General features: G+C 42.2%; 1 protein-coding gene across 19 annotated transcripts; it reads left to right on the top strand.

Annotated features, from left to right (window-relative positions):
* Positions 1 to 644: 644 nt before the first annotated feature.
* Positions 645 to 25073, top strand: LOC311032773 (uncharacterized protein). 19 transcript variants are annotated; one of them, XM_084039791.1, is made up of 16 exons: positions 645 to 768; positions 7059 to 7191; positions 8331 to 8462; positions 10767 to 10868; positions 12037 to 12063; positions 14291 to 14325; positions 15205 to 15345; positions 15589 to 15655; positions 15796 to 15834; positions 16008 to 16252; positions 17398 to 17490; positions 18013 to 18105; positions 19013 to 19105; positions 20760 to 20841; positions 21061 to 21167; positions 23346 to 25073. In XM_084039791.1, exons 2-16 carry the CDS (start codon positions 7077 to 7079, stop codon positions 23541 to 23543), a joined length of 1569 nt encoding a protein of 522 aa, XP_083895917.1. In that variant the 5' UTR covers positions 645 to 768; positions 7059 to 7076; the 3' UTR covers positions 23544 to 25073. The 19 variants fall into 19 exon arrangements, with proteins under 19 accessions (XP_083895917.1, XP_083895933.1, XP_083895916.1 ...); XM_084039807.1 differs by lacking the exon at positions 645 to 768 and adding an exon at positions 4432 to 4617; XM_084039790.1 differs by lacking the exons at positions 645 to 768; positions 8331 to 8462 and adding exons at positions 4442 to 4617; positions 9538 to 9609.

Genomic DNA, 25073 nt, shown 5'->3' with positions numbered 1-25073 from the left:
TGATAGACTGGTTACCTGTCTGTCTCTACATGTCGGCCCTGTGATAGACTGGTTACCTGTCTGTCTCTACATGTCAGCCCTGTGATAGACTGGTTACCTGTCTGTCTCTTCATGTCAGCCCTGTGATAGACTGGTTACCAGTCTGTCTCTACATGTCGGCCCTGTGATAGACTGGTTACCTGTCTGTCTCTTCATGTCAGCCCTGTGATAGACTGGTTACCTGTCTGTCTCTACATGTCGGCCCTGTGATAGACTGGTTACAGTACAACTGAATACAGGATAAGCGGTAGACGATGGGTGGAACACAATCAAAATATCATTTTTATTTTGATCTTGTATATTTGGGCAACTTCTAAGAATTCCCTTTGGGATTAAAAAAGTTGTATCTTATCTCAATACTTTGTGTACCTTTCACTAAGTTACATTTCTTTCAAATGCAGGACTTTAACTTGTGGCAGTATTTTTTTTACACTGCATGATAAATGTGCTTTTGAAATATTTTTTTATATTTGAATGATAGAAAATGGTGTTTTCAGTCAGAATCAGAAAGCGTTTATTGGTGTGTATTTGCATGTCTTTGTTTACCGCCTCCATGAAAGCAGATGGTCCGCTGTGAGCAGACAGGTCGCATTTCAGAGCAGCCAGTCAGCGCCGCCGCGCTCCACAGCGCCCCCCTCCGGCCGGCCGAGACACTGAGACCAGAAGCCGTGTGTGTGTGTGAGCCCCGGTGAGCGACTGAAGACACAACACCGCTGTCTGCAACTCCAGGTAAGGAAGGAAACACACAGCCCGACATTTAACGTTTTATTTGTTGAAATCAGGCGTGAAATGACGCGCAAACATCGCAGCGAGCAGCGCAAAATAAAACCCATCGCAGCGTCGTAATTCACCATCGGCATTTCGTCTCGTCCCTTCATGTTTCCTCGGTCCTGGTGGGAGAGGTCGGGCCTCGCAGCGTTACACTGATATCACGCACATGGATGAAATGCGCGTCCTCGTACAGCGGCTCGTTTTGCACATTTCTGATGTTTTTTGTTGTTGTTTTAATTGAATCGAGCGTCGATCCTCCAGCAAACACACAAAGGTGTTTTTCTTGCAGCCTCCCTCCGCGTTTTTCCTCATTTCCTGCAGAAAAAGCCCCACAAACATCTCCATCCTCTTCCTCCGGAGCAGGTTCACACTCGGGATTGTAACAAGACGTAATCCGGCACATATAATATCTATAATCTCATTATTACAGAGTCCCAGGAGGACAATGATTCAGTGTTATTTCGGTGACACGTATTGCGGCTCTGCTGTGATTCCAGCGTGAATCTGTGTCTCCACGTTGTTTTTCTGGATCTTTCTCCTCTTTCTTGCTTCTGAGGGCCTAAACGGGTGTCGAGCATCGATGTACGTGCAGCTCCTTTATTCTAACCAGCATCTCTTTTATTCCATAATAACCCGCAGCTCACGCAGCAAGCGAGCAGGTCGGGCGGGCTTTTGCGTTTTAATGTGAAAGGATGTCGGCTATATATATATGATTCATTGCATTATTTAGGGAGCGGGTTCTCTGCTGGGAATCGGGGACGATGCGGCGCCTTGTGCGCAAATGCCAAGCCCATTTTTCATCCGACGACGGTGGAGAGTGAGCAGCAGCAGCAGCAGCGCAGCAGCAACCGGGCTGCTTATCTGACACATATGGGCTGGTCTGTAATCCGGCTCGGGGTCAGCGGACAGGATGATGGCGCAGTAGGTGCACGTTAAAGCCCGATGAAAACAATAGGGCTAATGCGCTGTTTTCGTGCCTGTATAGCCTGATACCTGTGATCTGCAGGACTCCTTCACATCCTCAGGAGCTAGTCTGCACAGGGCCGTAAACCTGCACTGGGGGCCCAGAAGTGAAAGCTGCCCCCCCCCCCCCCCCTTTAGAGACAGAATCCTGAAGAAATAAAGTCCTGACCCCTCGTTGTTTTCTGAAGTAACGTTTCCTTCGACAATATAAAATATAACATCTTAGTTCTGAAGCTTTTACTAGTCCACCTTCGCAGACTCGTTGTGTGTCACGTGACTATGATGTCGTTCCTTTATAGGCTAAGGTTACTTAGCTCCCGTTCACATTCCCGCTTCAAAGCTCACAAGAGTTGCGTGTCGTGTACGTAAACGTTTTGTTTGCCACAGAGATTATTTTCTACAATAAAACAAAGAAGCTCCCTTGGCTTTGTGACGGAGGAACCGTGGTGCTGACTTCCTGTTGGCTGAGAGCCATCCCTGCAGCGCTTTACCATGTGTTCAAAGAACCACCTCCGTTATTAGTATAACAATCTATGAGGAAGTTTCCAGCTCATTCTACATCTAGGACAAGGAGGGGCTTCATCCTTTAGTCGATGCAGGTTCACAGTAATATTTCAGGGCTTTGATCGAGACAATCGCTCCTCTCAGTTCGGCCGCTGACGTCATCGAGTCATCGGCTTCGGCGACGTTGAACATTATGAAATGAGTCCGCGCCGTAGCGCTCCATTTAGCCTTGATTGGCTGCTGCCTCTTGTGGGCTTGGGTCCAGAGGCGACCTCATCCTGCCGGCCTCGGGAGCTCAGGCTGGCAAAGACCACCAACATCACTGGAACGTCTGAGCTTGAGTCTTTTTACAAATCTGCTTAAAAAGAAGAAGCTGTACGTTGATTTATCGGACAGAAAAGTCATCTGCAACATTTTGAAGCAAAAATACCAAATATTCTAACACAATTTCATATTTATTTCTGTTTAATGCGACGACTAAATATACTAAATATTAACTCCTCTCTAGTCAGTCAGACCTGAAGGAGCCTCTCAGATGAGAGTCTGGTCCGACTGCCTACAATGAAGCCTTCAAAGATCACCATGGCGACCATCACTGAGAATCTTTAAATAAATAAAAATGTTTAGGCTTTAGACAAGGGAAGCAAACAGTTTTGAAGTCGTCACCTCGAGTTTTGGGGAATCGTTTTGACACTTTGAGTAACATGATGTTTATCATTATTCCTAGATTATTTACACTTTTTCCCCATCTATGTAAAGACAAATGGATTCCCAGGCAAAAATAATACACTTCTCTTGTGTGCATTTGTAAGAAAAAGAGGAGATGAATCTCCCGTCTGCAGAGAGGAGAAATGCCAGCAGGCTTTAACAACGTTCTTGTACTCTGTTAATTGACGCCATGCTGATGGAGGACGGTTCATTTCACCGCTGATGAGTGTGTTCGTGTGTGTGTGTTCGTGTGTGTGTTGTGTACATATTGAAACATGCAGCAGCTGGAGGTGACTTTGCCTTTTGCACCATGACGACGGCAGAAGAATCACTCCCGCTTCGATAGCGTGTCACATGTGTCTTGTTTTTTGAGGGAGGCGTGGGGCGGTTAGGGTGTGGTTAACATCCTGGAGGTGAGGAAACAAAGGCTCCACCTTCAGCTCCTCCACGTTCGAAAGGTAGAGTCGGTGGAGAACACACAGAGAGGGAGACAGAGAGGGAGACAGAGAGGGAGGGAAAGTAGGTCAGAGATGGAGAAGCGATGAAGCGAGAGAGCAGCGTCCTCGCCTCTCAGCTGAGCTGCGAGGGCGCCAGTGAGCCGGACGGCGTTCCCGGGTTTCCGTCCTAGTCAACACAGAAACCGTGACGAAGGAACGACATGATGTATTTGGATGTCGTCGCTGCTTTTGTCAGTTTTAAGGTCCATGTTATGTTGATATGAGACTAGATTTCGTCTCAGTTTCTATTTGATTCAACCAGAGATCTTTCTCAAGATTCCGGGTTTCGTAACATGGCTGCATGTTCACTCCAGTGATGTCTGGTGCATCACACACACACAGACAGTTTTGGCCTGCCTGTCTTGCTGCTGGCGTCGTGTCAACGTCCCGCCGGCTGAGCTCCCTGCAGAGCCGTCTTAGCCGGGTTTGCTCGGCAGTCGTGGTCCTGGGCCAAGATTACACTTTCACACGGCCCTGAGAGCTGCGTCAGCTGACCTTTCAGCCCCGCAAAGAGCGCTGTCATGTTCCCTTTCTGCAGCAGGTGAACGTCCCGGAAACATTTAGCAGAACTGTAATATCTCCGCCGTGCTGCAGACTAACGTGCATGTACAGTTTACCCAGTTCTCTTATCAGCCCTGTTTGTTTGCTCTCCGGCCGGCTGAGCTCCCGGATGCAGAGTGGCTCCTCAGAGCGAGCGGCTCCTCAGACTGGATGGTCGTTGCTGGCGAGTGTGCAGTGTCCTTGTTGTTGGGACTCTGTCATGCGTAATGCTACAATGGCGGTTTTGTTCCGGGAGCCCCGAGAGCATAGAGGCTATTCATTAGGAGTCTCACACGGACATCTCACTGCCATTTTTATTTTAAATGGCTCCTGATGTTTAAATGATAAGTCTCAGTGTTAACAAGCCTATGAAAAGTTGGTTATTCTGGCGCTTCCAGACCTTTCTAAATCACTGCTCATCTCAGCGACTCAAATACTGTAGGCCCAACAACAGCCAATCAGAGCCTCTCTGGCAGGAGAACGAATGGGGACGTTATGTTCATGCGCCACGGCAAGAAAAATTACAAAAGGCGGCGCCGCGAAAATGGCGTCAAGCGCAGAAGAGACGGACGGCGAAGCAGCGACTCAGGTTGCTGTGAGTGAACTCTTATGAATGGCAGATTTCTTCAAATGTTAAGCTAACGGCTTCTAATGTGGACGCTTGCTTCTGATTGGTTAAGAGCAAACAGAAATCTGCAATTAGATCTGATCGCTGTAGTTTTGCATCAAACCAACATTGTGCATTTGTTGCGGGACTATTTTCAGCGGTGGATGAACACATTTGGTGCTGTAGAGAGCATTAGTGGCAGCAGGACGTGTGTTTTTAATGGAGTAAGAAGATTAATAGGATGAATTCATTGTTGGTTTTTGTGTTTTCATGATATCGCTTGTCCTTTTTTACGTTTTAGAAACATAAACACACTTTAGTGTGACGAGGACGACGCTTTAAATCTTTCTAACGTGTCTCCTGACCTCGTTCCTGCCTGTTTGCTCTGAACGTGTGACGCTGTTTAAACGTCCAAGGTCGAGGACATATGAATGTACACGGAGGGGAAGGTCACATAGCTGAGCCAAGTGCCCCTTTTCACACGAGACTTTATTGGGTGGAGTTACCACGGCAACAGTTTAGGCATTGCTGGTTGTAAAGAGGCAGTTGCATCACTGTGTTGTGTTTGAGGAGGGGGGGTAAAGAACACCAGTGGTGGAAGAAGTACTCAGATTATGTAAAGAAAAGTTCCACTTTGACGATGTATAAATACTCCATGAGGTGTAAAAAATCCTGCATTCAAAGTCTAATCCTGCTCCTAAAAGTTCAGTGAAGTTGAAATGAGACCCAGAGTGGCGTCGATTTTCAAGTCTGCGTCTTCTGTTCGCCAACATATTTCTGAGGGAAACAAGAGGCAGGACTTAATGTTTGGAGCAATCTGATTTGATGGTTGATGGATGGATGTCATTAATGTTGATACCAGCTGATGAAAGCACGTGTCTTTTATATATTTAACCCTAACCTAAAATAAACGTTCAATATTTCCTCTGAAATGTAGAAGTATAAAGTGAGATAAAATGATGAAAAGTACACTTCTTACGTAAATCTACTTTACTATTATATTACTATTATTATTGTTTACTGATCAGTGATCGATGGTGATTAGCGGTATAATCTCAGCCGTCCTCGGCCTCCGACCGATTAAACTGAATCCCGTTTTTGTGCCAAAGATGACTGAAGCCGACAAATCTGCATCGCCACGGCAACGCGGAAAGAGCAGTTTGGATGTGGAGACTGATTACGGCATAAGCTGTCGGCTCGTCTGTTTGTGTAAAAACAACAACAAACATGATCCAAACTGAAAACTGCTGATGTAACAGAAGCTCGGGTTTAATCTGACGTGTAATCTTCTTTTTATGAGATGTGACATCATTCAGATCTCGCCGGTGGTAGTGACCATTTACTTCTCGTGGGACAGGACAGTATTACAAAGGTCACAGATTTAAAGTACTTGTACTCTCTTCTCATGCTACAAATATTGAACACTTTACTTTGATACAAATTAAAATTTTTGCATGCAAAACAAAGAAAGAAAATCTAAAATGTGATGTTTCAACTATCAAATTGTTTATAAAAGTTCATCTGAAACTGTTTATCAATGATTTAAATAACATAAAATTATTGTTGTTAATCATTTATTTTTCACTTCAAAACATTTTATGGTTCCAGTTTCTCAAATGTGAAGATTTAAATAATATAAATACTGTATATGTATATTAGTAACGATGTTAAGGTTTTGAAGTAAACAAACTGTGACTACATTTCTCACTTTTCTCTCTATTTTTTATAAACAAAAAATCTATTAATAGAGAAATCATCAGCTGATTAATCAATGATGAATATAATCACTAGTTAATAGTTAAGCTCCACTTAAACCAAGTACAACAATAAAATCCTGCTTTTACATTAATACTGAGTCATGATAGTCTAATGATATAATAGATACAGTCACAGGTTAATACTTTTACTAGTTTTTATTTATTATATTCATATTTGTACGTTTACTTAGTAATACATCTGAATACTTCCTGCAGCACTTTATATTTGTAGTACTGGTAGTATTCTCATCTTGATGATGGTAGTGTTGCTGATATGTGGCGGTGCAGAAACGCTCTTGTGCAGAGGTGGTTGTTTGGGAAGTCGTGACGACTCATGACAGCGAGGACGGCGTGCACATGGCCAGGAGGGACTATATTTATCCGTGGGGCTGTAACACGACGCGGTGACCCCACGTCAGCGTGTATAAATAACCGGTCTTCACCGACTCAGTGTCTGTTTACATTTGGTGGTGACGGACCTGGTTCCTGGTTCACCAGAAGACAAAGCGTCCACGACGTGTGCCATCAGTTGTGTTTAGTCCCAGAAACTCGGTGGTTCGATCCTGGTCCGCCGCTCTGCAAAGAAAAAAGTAAAAATGTGTGAATGTACAGATGTGTGAGCGGTGAGTGTCATGTGAGCCGAGCCGGACTAACTGTGGCGATCCTCTGCAGCCTGACCTGCAACCGGCCATGGACTACGTGAACAACGCCTCCAACAGCTACGGCTCCGGGGAAGCCGTCAGCTCCTCCTTAGCCAACATGAGCATCGGCGACCCGCGCCACCAGGAGAACGGCGTGATGAAAGGTCAGAGCCCATTTTATTTATACACCACAGCATCACACGGCTTTACGTCTGCACGGACACAAACACCTCCATCCTCCCAGCCTCGATCCGGATCAGGAAAACCCCCACAAACCTGAAAGCTGCCCCGTCTGCAGCGACCACGGCTGCTTCATGTGGTTGAATCGTTTTGGGTGAAAAGCTCACGATCATGTGAAACAAGTGGAAAAAAGATCCTGCTTTAAAAAATACAGGATGCAAAACCATATTTATCCTTTAATTAAGCAGGGAGACCTTATGATTTATGATCTTCTTCAAGATTATTTGATTGTTTTTCACAAAAGAAAGATGTGATGTGTATTATTTGTGCCATTTTAAGGTTAGCTGTTAGCAGTTAGCCATGCCGTCCAAAACAATAAAAGTGAGCAAACTGTTCTCCTCCAACATTTCATATTTGTGGAATAAGAAGTTTTAAAATGATTCATTTTAATGACAAGATTTGGTAGAATTATAAAATCATATTCTGTGGATGTCAGCTGATTTCATTATAAGTAACAAATATTATTTTGTATTATTTAATGGTAACACTTAATTTTAACGCCCCTATTTAATTTTCTGTGGCATTAAAAAATAAATGCAACATTTGAAAAACAAAGTGAAAGTGGAAATAGCCTGTTGTTTGGTGATAAATATTCCAATCATGTGACCCAGCTGACTTGTGGTTAAACATTGGATCCCACGGGTCAAAGGTCAAGTCAGCGCTTTAATCCCAGAACATATTATCACACAATCTCAAAACATAGATAAATAAATATGTGGTTTTCCTAAAAGACCCTGTGGTCTGTGTGGATCTGGGGGCCGAGGGCCCGGGGCCCTGCACTTTCAGCTGCGCTTTGTCTTAATCAGCTTTACATAATGGATCCAAGAGGAGCTGGCCCGGCCCCGAGTGGCCGACTGCAGCTGGGCTCTGTAATCCAGACATCTGGGTCAGAACGAGCTCCGTCTCCGCGTTCGCATCATTCAGTCCAAACAATCAGGCTTTTAATGCCACGACACAGAAGGATAAATACATGTCTTGTTTGTCAGTCAGAGTTTTTCCAGATAATAATGACCTACAGTTTCTCCCCCCCTCGTCCCTTCTTATCAACCACACGGCCAACTAGTGCGTAGCCTAGCGTTCCCCAGTTTACAGCCCTCGCTAGTGCACTCGTTCTCCCCGTTCTCACTCCACGTCATCCACCTCGTTAACAGGAAGCAGCAGCGCCCGCCGTCGGGTCCGCCCGCCCACGACCCAAGTGAGTATCTCATTGGTCGGTAGAAGACGTGTTATTGTTGGTAGTGGTAGTTAGTTAGTGTAGAGGAGATTAATCAGGAACTAACTTAAACATTTGATCCCGCTGGTTTAAAGAGAACCAAACCTCCGGGGCTGAAAAGTGGAAGTGCCTAAAACTTGCATTCTCTCTGCCGGCCAGCAGAGGGCGACTCCATGAAGACTGTCTGCAAATCGGGTTTTAGCTGGTCCATCATGAATCATGTAACTGATGTCGGTTTTCACATTCATGTTGTAATAACTTGAATATGGTGTTTTTGAGTCTCTCCGTGTCTACATGTGTTTCTCAGATTCTATGGAGCATATTTATCATCTAAATCATTATTCTTTCCCCAAAATCCCATCACGTTACTTAAAGTGCATTTGGTTAAGATAAACTGCATTAACAAATTCCACTATAATGAGTCGTGGTTGATTGGATTGCAGTTGGATGTTGCGCGACGGCATGACGGTTCGGATATAAATGCAACCAAAACGCACCGAGGCGGACTGTGATCCGCTCGGGTCGGATGGATGTTTATCTGGGCCGCCGTCCGGACTTTGGTTCCCACGTGGTGTTGTGTTGTTTGCAGGTGAACAGAGCCAAAGTAGCGCATTTTAAAATGTAATCATTTTATTGGCAAATCAGCTTGATAAATGTGAAAGTTGGGGCTTTGTGACGGGCGGCGTCTTGAGGCTGATGTCTCAGCGTTTTACGCAGCGGGGTGCAAGCCAGTACGTAATGGATCTCAGCATGATGTCATATCAACCAGGTGTTAATGTAATCGGGTTATTGCGTGACAACATCACTTCATCAAATTCATCACAAGGTTTTTCAAAAAATGTGTGCAAAATTGCGAGTTTATGCATCAGATTAATATACATTTTCATGCAAATGTAAAATGGGTTTATTATAATCTTCCAACCAGGTTTGAATGTCTCCCATGAATCTGGATTTAGCAGCTTAATAACGCCGACTGAAGGTTTTAACCATGTAATTCTGTTTCACAGCTCGATCATGCAGCCTGCAGCTTCACCTCCAGTTTACCTTTAATTCACAGAGACTGACGCGGCACTCGGTGAAAACGGGCTGATGCCTGAGTCCGAGCTCTGCGATGACGAGAGTCAACCCGGTACGACCGCCTGCACCTCCTCACGCCCCCGAACCCCCCAAAGACTTTCTCAGCCCCACCTAACCCTCGTTTGCACACTTTCAGTTCATTTCTCATCTTCCACGTTAACTTTCCTTTTTGGTTTCAGGGATTTCATTGAAGCAGCGTTGATTTTCATTAGAGCCCGACCGACGAAGGATTTTGAAGGCCGATACCGATACAAATGTTTGTTGATTTAAAAATCTGATATTTTCCGATATATATCGGCCGATATTTTTTTTTTTTTTTCAGAAACGCGTAACAAATCATGAACAGATTTCCCCAACATAAGTTATTTGTAGTTATTTATGAGTCTTCACTAAAATAATATGATAATGCAGTTTAAAAATAAACTTGTTTATTTTATTGTCACAACGGAACAGAGGAACATCAAAATATATTAAAGTTCTGATAAATAAAATTTATAAAAAACAAACTTAAGATATAAAACTTAAAGTCCTTTGAACAAAAACACAATAACAACAACAACCAAACAGAAAGTTACCAATATTAAAATACTTGGTAAGCTTCATAAATATAACTTCCAACAAGACTGGAGACAAATTGTGTTCTATAAGGGTGTTTCGTCCGTTTCATTTATCGGCCATTATAACTGCCGATACCGATAGTTTGGAAAATGCCTAATATCGGCCCGCCGATATATCGGTCGGGCTCTAATTTTCAGTTTGTTGGTTTTCTTTCTAACTCGCACTTTTCTTTATTTTCAGCCCGTCTTGGTTTAAATTCCTGCTTTTTTCTGTTTGCTCATGTGTGACGTGAAGCTGCTTTTCTGATATTTACAGCCTCCTTCTGCCTGCATCTGTGTTGTCACAAAGTACAATAAGAGCCAGTACTCAGGGTCGAATCAGCCACACATCGCTGACTAACATGGAGAATGACGGCTGTCTGTGCCTGTAAGCCACAGCAGCTCCGGTCTGGGTCGAGCGAGCTTTGATCACGAACGCTGAGAGTGACGGCGAGTCGGAAACGAGGGTCATCGGGTTGAAAATACTCAAATGTGAGAAATGCCTCAACAGGAGGGCAGGGGGCGTGGCCTCTAAGCCAAGGAGAGTCTGTCAGGTTAGGTTGAGGTCAGGTTCCCATTTCCCGGGAGTGACTGACGTCCGTTTGTCCTGCAGAGTCGTCTGCAGAGCGAGTCGGAGCTGAAGAGCCCGAGCTCTCAGAAACCGAGAGAACAGAGAAAAGCGAGAAGCCCTCGGGGGGAGAGGAGGTGCAGCTCGGTACGACTCCCCTCTTTCAGCCTCTTTGCAGCTGCTTGTGCTTTCAGTTGTTTTCCTGGCTGGAGGTTGTTGGGAAATATGTTCACCTTCTTGCATGAGAAGACTGATGCCACTTACGTGTGTGTGGGATGAATGTGAAGCTGCTGCTAGCGGCGTTAGCTTAGCATAACAACGGGGGACAGCAAACAGCGAGCCAGGCAAAGATGTAGAATAATCAATTCATGATAAAATCAGATCTAATTAACAGCGTTCAGCTGCAGATGCCAGTTATTTTCTACATTCATCAATTAATCATTTGGTTTATATACCATAAAAAATATTAATATGTTATACATATATTAAATGCTTTGCTTGAAAGATGTAACCATTGTAATTATATATTGTCAAAATAGTCGCTAATTTATTTTCTTTTAATCAACCAATCTGTTAAAGTTGGTAACATATATACACCATATTTTAGGGTGTTTTTTACCTCATCTCTGATTGGTTGTTTGTGCGCGTGTCATAAAGTTTAAAGGCACCTTTCGTGGAGTAACGCAATTAAAAAAATGAGTCATGTAATTTGTTTTTGCTGTTGTTTAATTAGTTATATTGTTATATCTTGTTTTTTAAAAAAAAATCCAGACAAACACTGTCAACAAATAACTCCTACGTTGTTGCGTATTCAACAAACAACGTGTTAGTGAGAGATCTTTAGCAGGCTAGCTGTTTCCCCCCGTTTCCAGTCTTTGTGCTAAGCTAAGCTAACCAGCATAACTTTTCCTTTTCCAAGTTTTACGACCAAAAGCTGCTTCTCATGTTCCTGATTTTTAAAAGCAGATGAAGCTCACTGTGTTTGTCCTTCATCATTGGAAGAGTTTTGTTTTGGTTATTGGCTTCTTCTTTTGCTCCGATAGTTGGTAAATAAAAAGATGGCTACATCCCGGCTGTTTGAATGAAGGGAATGGAAAGGAGAACTCCATCGTTATCACATTGATTTCTGTGGATCTGAGTGATATGTTTAATAGCCGCTTGCTGTGGGCTTTCTGCATTATTAACCAAAGGCACGCTGTGTGGGCTTCGTATTGATTGATTTGCAGTTAGCGAGTGTATTAATCAGCCTCTGAATGACAGAAACTCATTGCTGATGTCTTTGTCTTTTTGTCTCATCGTGTTGGAGCAGCAGCAGCAGCAGGAGGAGGAGCAGCTCCAACAGGTAGGCTGCTCCATGTTTTATCCATGACATTAATGATGTTTATTTAGTGCAGGAGATGATTATGAAGGCCGTTACAACTCCAGGTGGACAGAAACATGTTCTCTGCTGTCTGAATAATCCTAGACTTTAATAATTCATGATTTAAAACCGTTATTCAGAAAAACATGTTATTGTGGATTGGTGCTTTATGTTTGCAGTTGAATTATGATAAAATGATATGCGCTGAATATATATGAAAATATCATTCAATTTGCTAATAAATAAATATATTTCTTTATTCTGTCATTAAATGACTCATGATTGAAATTTAAGATACAATTAAAAGTATTTATATATGTATTGTGTTGAGGTAAATGTAATTATTATATGTATTTACAGTTTCTGTTTCTTAAAATCACATGCTGCGTTCATAGAAAACAGTAGCAGGAACTCTGATTGGTCAGCTGGTGTGTTGGTGGGAGTCCGACCAATCAGAGCTCCTGTTGCTGCTCTGCTCAAATATTACAGGAAACAAATTAATTATATAGAATATGATTCACAGACACCAATAGCCTTTAAAAAATGTTTAATGTAATTTTGAAAAGGTTTTATTATTGATTCATAATCTATAATTGTATCAGGTTCTATTGACCCGAGTTAAATAAGTGTATACATTTATTATGTATATTTTTTTATTTCCATAGTTGTTGCTGTGTTACACTCCAGATCAGTTTTATAACTCTTTAATCATTTATTTCAAAGGTGTTTCGGGGGGAACTGCATTATTTTACAGTTTACAGGAGTTCAAACAGATTTAAGTTCATATTATTTTTATTTTTCACAATGAAAATGCAAAGTTTTAGTGTACTGTTGTTCATTGTGTCCACCTGAATGCATCATGTGTTGTCTGTCGCCCGCCGTGATGCATTAATGTTCACTTCCATCTCATTTTAGTTTCCACTGCCGATCACGTCTTGCACCTTCACCTTTCATAGCTCTCAGTTCTTCTGGTCAAAGAAATATTCAAATCCTTAGTTTTTTTATTTGCCTCACAGTCCTCACTTGTCCGGTCCTGTTCACTTTATCATTCAGTTTTTTGTTTTCAATGGGGAGATGGAAAACAAGTGCTGTGAATGTTTATTAATCTGCTTTCCAAACAAAATAGCGAAGCCCGGCGCTGCTGCTGCTGCTGCAGTTGCCGCTGAGTTTGCGTTTGCGGGCGACGGATCAAGTCCCATCATAGAGGGCAGTGACTTCCCGGGAGCTTCCTGCCCCTTGGACCCAGGAAATGGGGAGTGTGGGAAGAGGCTAAGTGGGTCCTTGTGGGCCTCTGAAGACCTCGGCTGTGGATCAGAGGTCAGACGGGAGGACCTGAGCCCTGAGCGGACCGCTGCTGTGGATTCTCAGAGGGCGAGCAGCCTCGACGCCGCCGAGTGCCTGAACGAAGGGAGCGACCTGTCGGGGACGTATTTGGTCCGCAGCGCTGCTTTGGAAGACCTGACGTCCATCGGCGACAGAGGCTTGTGGGTAAACCAAGGGGAGGAGCTCGTCCCTGAACCAGATTTGAAGTCCACAAACGCCCCCCCAGAAAGTCCGTCGCACTGTGACTCTGAAGGTCTTCACAGCAGTAGGAAGGCTTCCCAGAAGTACGGCCTTTTAAACAAAACGCCGTCTGAAAACGGCGACAGTGACTTGTGGTCACACAGAGCCGGCCATTCAGAGGCTGACCTTTCTAATGACTCAGACATGAGTGTGGCTCAGACCACCGGCACCGCCCAGCTCCAGAAAACTGCCCCCCAAAGTTCCCCGGCCAGAAAGTCTATGGTACCGGTCGCTATTTTCAAAGGTCTGTTTGCCACCATATTCACCAGTTAACTCCTCCCACTTCTTTCTTTTCTACAACGCAGCTTCTACTGTCTGTTATGCTGCACTCCCACTCCGAGTCTTTTCTATTGGACGTTAACTTTGACCCCCGAGGAGAAGCTTGTTGTCCTCCCTCCCCACTTTGTTTTCTTCCATGTCTCCATCTCATGCTCACCCTGCTGGTTCATGCAGCCCACAGAAAAATCTCACCTTTTTTTGGGTTTCCACGAGCACTTTGTGTCACCATGCATGCTGCATATCACCAACGTTTAATTTCCTTTTATTTGCTGTGTGAATGTGTTGCAGCACAAACTTGGTAGCGAATGTCTTTCACTCGGGTGGAAATTAAGAAGTCTTAAACTCTGCTTCTCTCTTCTGCCTGTAGTTCAAGCAAAGATGGATAACGGATCTGCAGATAAGGTACGTGACCCAAAGTATTATTAAACGTGTCGCTCATTTATTTTTTTAAAGGGATGGTTCTGGTTTGTTACAACTTGGAATGGATTTTTGTAGCTTTGTATCATCTTTTCTATCAGATACTGCAGCCAGGAGGCAAACTCAGGTTCTGAGAAGTGAAGCCAGAGCTGAAGTGCCTTAAACCTACATTCTCTCTACTGGCCATCAGGGGGCGACGCCTCTCTGGTTGTATAGAAGTTAATGAGTAAATGACTCTACTTCTCTCTTGATGTATTATCTCAGTAAACATTGTAAACATGAGTTTATGGTCTCAATCTCTAGTTTCAAGTCTTCTTCAATCCAGCATGATGTTCATTTAGTACATTATGGTCCATTTAGAGTCCACCAGACCAGAAAGCAGGGGATGCTTTAGGGGCGGGACTACCTGCTGATTGACAGGTCGCCTACTTTAAAACTTCAGCTGTAATGTTGACCTTGAATCATGAAGCTAACTTTGTTAGCAGCTTCACACCAGAATCCAAATAAATCCAGATCCAGTAAGGTTGCTGCTCGGGGTGCCACTCTGCTGCTTGTGTTCATCAGATCCACCTGTCGCTCCTCCACAGTCCAAATATGGTCACTTCCTTCACTGGTTGCAAAAATTCCAAGATGGAGACGGCCAAAAAACAAACAATGCTGATGTTTTTTTTTCTGATAGAAATGACAACCAGAACTGTGAAATTAAGACACAAGTTGTAAAAACTGGAATCATCTTTCCAAATCACGTCTGAAATTCATTTAATATTATTTTCATTTGTTAAATCGTGTCATTGTTTTATGTTCATTGTCATTCGAATTTTTTTTATTTTTTATCCATTCTTTTTTCCCTCCTCATGAAAAAAGACCCAAACTGCCACCAAACCAACTTCTTCCCTAAAAAGTCCAGCCGTAGTCACCAGGGGCAACAAAACCCAGGCCTCCTCCCGAAACGGCCCCAGCTCCATCCCTGTTAAAGCCAGCAGCCCGGGGCCCCGGCAGCCTGGAGTAAGTACGGCCCTGAATGCAGCTCAGAGTTCAGACCTGATCGGAGTTCAGGTCTTGGAGACGGATGGACGCTCAACTTCCTCAGGGAACACAAGCACCCAAACCTTCATTTCTGTTGTGAATCACCATAAACACCAACCGAAGTCATCCATCATCACCGACTGCAGTTTGTCACTCGACCAGATGAAAAGCGTCTCCACCGAAAACAAAAAAATTACTTTTCTTTGTATGTGATTTTTTCAGAGTCTCGGCGGTGCGAAGTCTCAAACCCCATTAGCCAAAACCTCTGCCAGGTCTGCAGCTCAACCAGGTACAAAACCAAAACTTCACATTTGAGACTTTTCTTTTCATTTAAATCCTTTTTAATGTATTTTTATATGTATGTGTTTTTTATAAGTAGTAAGATTTAAGGATAATTTCTACTAATGTGTCATATGTTTTGTGATGCAGCTAGTGCCAAGAAACCTCCCACTGCAAAAAATGAAAAAGGTAAAAAACTGTTAGAGATCAGTATCGTATCAGTAGCCTGATCCAGTCCTGGATCAGACTTGGTCAGCTTCTAGCCAGTAGAGTTCCTAGTCTGTTTATATCTAGTTATTATTTTTCTTTCATCTGCGACTTGTTGCAAACCCTCTGACTCATGGCTTCTCTGGATGTTTAAGATGGGAGCGGGCACAGCAGCCCCGGCACTCCCAAATCTCCCACCAGCCAAGCGAAGGCCGCGGCCGAGGTCAACAAGGTGAAGAAGATCGCGGTGGTGCGTTCTACCCCGAAATCCCCAGGCTCGCTGAAGAGCCGCCCGCCGGCGCCCCTGGCTGCAGCGGCGGCGCCCATGCCGGACCTGAAGAACATCAAGTCCAAGATCGGCTCCACGGACAACATCAAGCACCAGCCGGGAGGAGGAAAGGTAACGGGACTCTCATCTCATGTGTAAAAGGCATCAGACCTGTTTAAGAAGGCAGAACTCAGAAAGGCAAGCCGTAAGAAAACGAAAGAGAGGAATAAAGACAAATTATAAGACACTGTTTCAAATAAAGTCCAATTAAGTTTCAAATCTGGATTTCCAGATTTTTCGTGATTAACCCTAATCCGCCAAATGTTGACATAAGCAGCCCAAACTTAATCTGCTAGCCCAACATGATTTTTTCCTGCCCACCTTTTAAAGGGGCAGTGTACAACATTCAGAGCATTAATTCAGCATCCAGCAACTATTGTCGGTATAAAGACATAGCGGAGTTATGTCTCCATGAGCAGAGAATGAAGCCAGGCTCCCGCTGTGTGTGTTGTTGCTGAGCATGCGTATTGCATGTTCGTTCATGTGAAGATATGAAAATTTCATGCCCCGGCTATCCTGCAAAAATAATTGCGATTCACAATATTTTCCCGATAATCATCACAATGTGCTTAAAATTCTTACAAAACGGAATCGTATTACATTTAGTTAAGAAACTGATACTTTTCTTGCATCACAGAGAAGACACATCTTTTCATGATAATGGAAATTCACCACGATCGACATATTGTGATCGTGTTTTAGCAAATCCTTGAGACGAAACTATATTGCCCCGCCCCGAGTCCCACTCACACTGCCGGCACGTTTGCCGTAGTTTGTAATGATATCGCTGTTGTGCGATGGAAATGCTCCTAATCGGGTATCATAAACCTTAAATCAAAACCATCCCAACTGGCAACGATGTCAGTGGCTAGTTAGCTAGCTAGCTTGCTGATTCCACCATGCTTTAAACCTACACTGGTTAAAGAAAATGAGTCAAGCAGTACTAGATTGAACAGCCCCTCCGCCTCACACAAGGTACTACCTACCTAACTAGCTACCTAGGTAACTAGCTACCTAGCTAACTAGCCATCCATCTGTCTCTGGAGCTGCAGCCGTTCTCTCAAAACAATCACCTTTTTTTGTACTGGTCACATGACCACGTGTCTGCTCTCTGGCCTGCAGCGAGTTACACAAAGTCAACAGCAGCCTGTGAATGCGTCCGCCCTCTCAGGCTTCACAGCTCAGAAATCTAAACGCTGACGTTTTCATCCTTCCAGGTGCAACTCCTTGATCAGAAGGTGGACTATAGTAAAGTCCAGTCTAAGTGTGGCTCCAAAGACAATGTGAGACATTCACCTGGTGGCGGCAATGTGAGTCACTGAGGGATGAACTCAACGCCCGACTGTTGAGTATCTCTGCGGTTATAATCATGGAAACACAAAAACAAGAAGAAGAAAATGCTCTCTGATTTGTGCTTTACATTATTGAATTACATCAAAGGTAGATGGAGTTCTCAATGAGACACTGAAATCTTTATTTTATTTTTTATTTATTTCACTAAAAGCTTAAGGTGCATTTAACCAAAAGCTCAGTGATTAAATGCGTTAAAGTTGACATTTTATTAGTCATTAGATCATTTATATGGTCATTAATGTGTGAAGTAAAGAACAATTGACTTAATACTGATATTTCAAATAAAGCACTCAAATGAGTGTGACTAACACACAAAGTTTTGGATGTCAGTGTTATTAAAATGAGTAAAAAAAACAAAACAAAACACACTTTAGTCTTCATCCCTTCAACATCTCATTTCCCTCCTTTTGGTCAAATCCCTTCTGCTCTTATTTTCATTTTCCGAAGACTTTTAATTTGTTCTTCCCGCACTTCTGCAGGTCCAAATCCTGGATAAGAAGCTGGACTTGGCCAACGTCCAGGCTCGTTGTGGATCCAAAGATAACATAAAGCACACGCCCGGTGGAGGCAAGGTCGGTTTGACTCTGTTATTTAGTTTTTCTGAGCTCATGACACACGTACAGGAAATACTCCGAAAAAACGGATTATCAACGATACTGTGTGTAAAAGGCTTTCTGTGTGACGATATTAAACATTTAACTCAACACCAGAAACCTCTGGGTCAAAAGTACTTTACCCATAATACATAATATATAAATATCTGTATGTGTATAGTGTGTAGCCTTATTAATGTCAGAAAAAGGCATCAGTAGTTAATTATATTATCACACTCAATTTTTTTAACTAAACTTCCCATAATTTAAGGGTTTTGATTGGAAATATCAGAGTCACTTTTTCACAGCCCAGATTTGCATTTTTTTTTTTTTTACAAATTGGCGAATTGATGCCGAATTGACAATTAGCAGTTCCTGTTCGGTGTGTTTCCATTTATGTAGATTTCTGAAAGACTGAAAACACACTGAATCTAAAAATGATAATAAACTTTATTGATATAGCACCTTTCATAAGAGCTTTACAAGAGGAGTGAGAAACAAGTTAATAATGCTAAAAACATTTTTTAACATACAAAAGTCATAAAACAAATATGGGAAATATTAATCAACAGTGAAAGTGAAAACAATGTGGAAATCAATTTGATAAAGATATGTTTTGTGCTCTTTTCTTAAAACCAAAAAAGTTGCTTTTCTATGTGAATGTCTCCATGGTCAAACTGTTGACACTAATCTGACAAACAGCATCACGATCGATCTGAAAACCACTGAAATACTTCACCTGATGGTGGATCGTGGTAATTATACATATTTGTTAAAAACAGAATAAAAGTCCTTCCTCCTCAAAGATCTCACTTCCTGTCCAGCGCCGGTCCTCCCTCTGCTGCTGTTTTCTCCCAGATAACCGACTTTCATATCAACTTTCCAGGTAAAAATTCTCGAACAGAAGCTGGACTTAAGCAATGTGCAGTCCCGGTGCGGCTCCAAAGATAATCTAAAACATACCCCCGGTGGTGGCAACGTGAGTAGATAAAAGGATGTGGCCGGCTGGAAGCCAGAAAATCCTTCCTTGTTGCTTCTCCTGAATGCATCTTCACGAAGGGAGCAGGAAGTCAACGTGCACGAATCCTCCTGTGTGTTCAACCTCTGACCTCCGACCTCCCGCCACCGTTAACTCCTCCTCCTAACAGTTTATCATTAACATGCAGACGTGAGCATTTAATACTAGAGTAGCACTAAAGCATGGTGCAGTGGTGGGACCTCACCAAGTACATGTACTCAAGTACACAGTACACATTGAAGTTACTTCTACTTCATTTTACTGCTTCATTTTTCGACAGCTCTAGTTAATTTACACGTAAAGAGTTTATTAAATATGATTCGATGAGTCAAGCTGGATGGTTATCTGGCTGTCTGACATTAATAAGATAACAGTTAGCAGTGTGGTGAGTTCACTGACCTGTATTCCCCGTACGGATCAACTGAATGGACTAAATTACAGTTGAGGACATTTTCTATATCTGGTGGGAAAACCCAGAGTAAAAAGTTGATCAGTGGTTTTATAATGCTAGCTAGCTAAACTGTTAAACTGCTACTTCTACTAACACGCTAATGTTGCTAATAATGAGGGAAATTTACCCTTTTTTCCCAGAATTTTCACAAAACAAATGATCAGTTGTTCAATTGAAAAACTAATAAGTAGATTAATCAATTATAGAAACTGTCGTCTTATATAGAAATGCTGCAGCTACAAACAAAATATGAAATCCTGCTTTAACATTAATGAATGCGTAGTAATTATATAATAATATTATATATAATAGTCAAAAGGGACATTTTATACTTTTAATACTTAAAGAACATTTTCTTGCGTTTTTACAGTGTGGTATTAGTACTTTTACTTAATTATATCCACTACTACTATAGGTGTACTGAATCTTAGAATAGAATGACTAGTTTTGTGGGTTTAGTGTTGGCGGTGCCTTCACTGTCACGGCTCCCTGTGTGGTTTAATGCTCACGGTCTCCTGTACGTTCGATAACTCTGTTTAATCTGTGTTTGACTGATCGGAACGTTTTAAACTGGCCCCTAAAACCAACATGCATGAATCCCGTGTGTGTGTTTTTGATTCATTCAGATATTTCATCAACATTAAATCTTAATCTGCTCGCGGTGAAAAGAACTAATTGTAAAGGTCTCTGCACGGCGACAAAGGGCGTCTGTCCTCACCGAGGCGGTGTGATGAGCGCCGCGATGACCTCAGCGGGGAGACTGAACGCTTTGTGCTACGAGACAATGACTCTGAGAAATATGGCTTTAAAAAAGAAGTGTTTACATTGTAAACACTGTAATGTTCGAAAGAAAAAGGCGGGCTTCCCTTTTTTAGAGCCTCCATACTAGATCCCGGCAGCAGGTGATGCTATTTATTTTAGTTTGGATAATCAAGCTCCTCCATATGGATCAAATTCATATAATTTGACGACACGGAGAAAAGTTTTTAATTTTACAACATGCTTAAATTGAAATTTGCTCATTTTAGATGTAGCTTTGCTAAACTGTGATTAAACACATCACTTCCTCTTTAGCTGCATGTCAACTTTAGACTTTCCTGTGACGTCTGTTGCTTCACATTTAAACTGTTTTTTTTTTTCTGCTCTGTTTTGTCGCCTTCACAGATCCAGATTGTGCACAAAAAGGTCGATCTGACCAACGTTCAGTCTAAGTGTGGATCGAAAGGCAACCTGCATCACAAGCCGGGTACGTTTCACTTCCTGCAAGACCAAAAAAATAAAAAACAGTGGCCAGAAACATTTATCAAGAACAATCATTTCATTAAGTGTGAAACGATTTGTCGATTTGGTCCCAAATAATTACCTTTAAACAATGAATATTGAGCATTTACATTTATTGTATGCACGTATGTTTCTATGTATTTTTTAAACTGTTAATAACGGCGCTATCTTCTGGTTTCAACAGGTGGTGGAAATATTGAGATCAAACATGAAAAGCTGGAGTTCAAAGTTCAGTCTAAGATCGGCTCTCTGGACAACATCGGTCACGTCCCCGGAGGTGGACAGAGAAGGGTAAAGACACCACCACCAAACTCCATGTTAAAAACGCTGCGTTTACACTTCATCATTAGTGAATTGTTGTCGCCCTTCTGCATGTGATCACGTCCTGCCAGTTCTGCTGGTTGGATGGACAAAGCTCTTTATCTGCATATTTATCTTTAAGAGAGAAAATGATTCATCATCAAAGATTTAAATAGTATGAAATGATATTAGGTCGGATACATATGTAGTATTAGTGCATTAAAATGCAGCAATTTAAGGAAGATTTTATTATATTAACATTATTATGGAAAGCAAGTTTGGATCAGAATCAGGTTTATTGCCAAAATAGTGCAGCAAGTAAATAAGAATATTAATATAAAATAGGTCAAATGCGTGAGTGTGCAAATGTTGACAGTATGAAGATTCAAATAAAATGTAGGGAATTTTTAATTAGTTTGTCTGAGTCTGGATTTTGGTTTTAACCAACCGGGGTTTAGAAAGTGTTGGCCGACTTTTGGTTACCCACAATGCAACACACGGTCTTAGATTCATCGCTGATATTCCAAAGGGTTTCCCGGCCATTTTCAGAGCTTTCATCTCTCATCCTTTCCTTTCCTGAGTTCAGCGCTTTCCTTCCTCTTTTGTTCAAGCTTCCATCTTTTCCATCCAGCTGATTTGATCATGACTTATTGATTTGTTGTCGTTATGTTTCTGTTTCTTCATCTGGTTGTGTTTTATTTCCGTTGATGCCATCACATGTATTTTTGTTGCATGCCTTGTCATTCGTGTGGTGGGGCTCCTCTGTAGAGGGAGAAGGGGAAGGAAGCAGAGGGGAGTACCTCAGACAGCCCCTCAATCCCCTCCCCCGCTGTCACCCCCCCTCAGTCACCTCAGACTGTCCCTTCAGCACCCATCACACCCATCTTGACGAACCCCCTCATAAAGATTGAGGACTCCTGTAAGTACTCACATCCGCTGCCATGTCTGCTGTTTTAAACCGCAGCGCAAATGCTTTTTTTAAAACTTTATTTTACTAAATGTTAACAGATTTTCAAGGGGTTAAATGTGCAATAAATAAGTAACACCACATTACATGGAACATATGGTGTGTGGACACCTGAACATTACACCCGTATGGGACTGCTCAAGGTGTCACTTCCAAAACCATCGGCATTAATCTGCTGCTATAACAGCCGGCTTCGTAAATTCACACTTATTATGTAGCATGTCAAAAAAAGGAAAGAAAAAATAATAGTGTCGTTTTTCATTAAACAAAGTCATAAAAAGTATTAGTATAGTATGTCATTAATGTGCCATAACAGGTCACAGTAGGGTGTGTCACAAAAAATCCTACAAGTCATAGTCTAGCATGTCGAAAAAAGTCATAAAGAAGTCATAGTATAGTATGTCGAAAAAAGTCATACTATAGTATGTCGTAAAAAGTCATAGTATAGTATGTCGAAAAAAGTCATAAGAAGTCAAAGTATATCATGTAACAAAAAGTCATAGTATGTCGTAAAAAGTCAGTATAGTATGTCGAAAAAAGTCATACTATAGTATGTCGTAAAAAGTCATAGTATAGTATGTCGAAAAAAGTCATAAGAAGTCAAAGTATATCATGTAACAAAAAGTCATAGTATGTCGTAAAAAGTCAGTATAGTATGTTGTAAAAAGTCATACTATAGTATGTCATAAAAAGTCATAGTATAGTATGTTGTAAAAAGTCATAGTATACTATGTCGTAAAAAGTCATAGTATAGTATGTTGTAAAAAGTCATAGTAGTATGTTGTAAAAACGTATAGTATAGTAGGCTATGTCGTAAAAAGTCATAAGAAGTCATAATATAGTATGTCGTAAAAAGTCATAGTATAGTATGTTGTAAAAAGTCATAGTACAGTATGTCTTAAAAGTCATAGTATAGTATGTTGTAAAAAGTCAAAGTATAGTATGTCCTAAAAAGTCATAGTATAGTATGTCGTAAAGTCATAGTGTAGTATGTTGTAAAGTCATAGTGTAGTATGTTGTAAAAAGTCATAGTATAGTATGTCGTAAAAAGTCATAGTATAGTACAGTTACAGATGTTTTGTAATCCAGCAGCATTTTGACTTCTCCTGCACCGTTCACTGTTCACAGCGTAGCCCACCGGAGGGCGCTACACAGTCCAGACGGACAGCATGTCTCACCCTTTTCTGTGACCTTCCCCGCAGATTGAGAGCCACAAACTGAGCTTCCGTGAGTCCGCCAGGGCCCGCACCGACCACGGCGCCGAGATCGTCTCCCTGGAAGACTCCCCCCAGCAGCTCAGCACCGTGTCCTCCTCCGGCAGCATCAACATGGCCGACTCTCCGCAGCTCTCCACGTTGGCCGACCAGGTGTCGGCCTCTCTGGCCAAACAGGGCTTGTGAACGCACCCCTGCCTGCACTTCGTCCACCTCGAACCACACGGCCGCGTAGAGGAGTTGTGATGCCTTCCTTGTTATTTTCACAGGACTTTTTTAGCTACCCATCACTGTTTATCCTTCACTAACCTTTGAAACTGTTCTTCAGGCGTTACTTGTAGAGAAGAAAACAAAAAAACAGATTACCAAGTAGGCCGACATGTATTTAACCCCTCTGTGGTCTTTATTTGCTATTTCTACCTTTTTGTAAGTCCCTTTAAGCGTTAAAGCTTCCCAGCAGAGCAAAGTTCTCCCTGAATCTGAGGATTCGTATATATATAGATATATATCCTGGTAAATCTGACGTCATCTAACACTTTGTCCTCAATGTGAGTTTCCCCCGGTATTATTACGATGAGACTTCCTGGTTCGTGCTTAAGTAGAAGGAACCGTTAATGGTACAACGAGGGGCGTCGAAGGGAAATTAAAAGTAAAAAAGTAGCAAATGATTTTGTCAAGGCAGAAAAAAAAGATGCGTTCAGACCTCAGTTGTGTCTTTGCTTTGTGTCGCCGCCGGCTAGCGGGGGAGGGGAGGGGGGTGGGGCGTAACCTGGATTGTAGCCTGGATTAAAAAGATGAAAAACGGAGCGGCTAGAGTAGAAACGTTGGTTCGTGTTGGGCACAGTTTTCTAATCGTATTCTGTGGATATATGACATGTATTTGATATGAAGAAACATTTGTATCGTGCCTGCTACTGTCAGTGTTATTTGAGGTTTTTTTTTGTTTGTTACTGCTCAGTTGTAAACGCGCTAAAGCTCGAGGAGGAATATTAACCGTAAGACATTTAAAATGTAACATTCACGGCCAAGTTATTAAGAGGAATACAGACCGCTCATCGTGGATTACAGTGTTTAACTGCTATATGCACATTAAAGTTAGGTAGAATAACATTCATCATAATTATTGGAAAAGTGTTCTGAAAGCGAGACTACGTAATTAACTAACTAAAATTAAAATTGCGAGATAATACTAAGCTTTTTATCGTTTAGCTAAAGCGCCATGCTATTGTAAGAGTAACATTAGCAACCATCATCTAGCGGTCGTACCAGACCACGCGAAAATGCTATTTGCTCGTCGAACGTTACGTAGTCTCACTTTAAAGGTCGGAGAGGAAAGAGAAAAAGAAAAAGTAGTATTTTAAAAATGTATTCATTCAGAATAGAGACGGATGGATGACGGGTCGAAACGAGGGGAAACTGTACAGCGCTGAGTTTGTTTGCTCACTACAACATCTGGAAACCCGGGATAGAACGTGACGCGACTCCCCGCTGGTTGCTTAAAGGTGCACCACGTTGCCAAAAGTATGTGGACGCCTGAGTATTACGTCCTATTCCACTGCTGAGGTGGGACGTAACAAGGTACAAATACTTTGTAACTGTACTTGAGTAGAATTTTCAGGTATCTGTACTTTACTTGAGTAATCTGTACTTTTGACACCTGTTTGATTTGAACACTTTTCAGGCTGAGCTGAAGGTTAGTGGAAAGTATGCAAAATT

The sequence above is a fragment of the Eutrigla gurnardus genome (genome assembly GCF_963514095.1).
Source record: "Eutrigla gurnardus genome assembly, chromosome: 22".
NCBI classification, from domain to species: Eukaryota; Metazoa; Chordata; class Actinopteri; order Perciformes; family Triglidae; genus Eutrigla; species Eutrigla gurnardus.
This window is presented reverse-complemented; position numbering and strand designations above follow the sequence as displayed.

What these genes read in the sequence shown, in the direction of transcription:
- LOC311032773 (XM_084039789.1), top strand. Translation starts at nt 13,156, where the DNA reads ATGGAAAACAAGTGCTGTGAATGTTTATTAATCTGCTTTCCAAACAAA. An exon ending in ATAACGGATCTGCAGATAAG is followed by an intron (nt 14,326 to 15,204) that starts GTACGTGACCCA and finishes TCATGAAAAAAG; the next exon opens with ACCCAAACTGCCACCAAACC. An exon ending in ATTCACCTGGTGGCGGCAAT is followed by an intron (nt 17,491 to 18,012) that starts GTGAGTCACTGA and finishes GCACTTCTGCAG; the next exon opens with GTCCAAATCCTGGATAAGAA.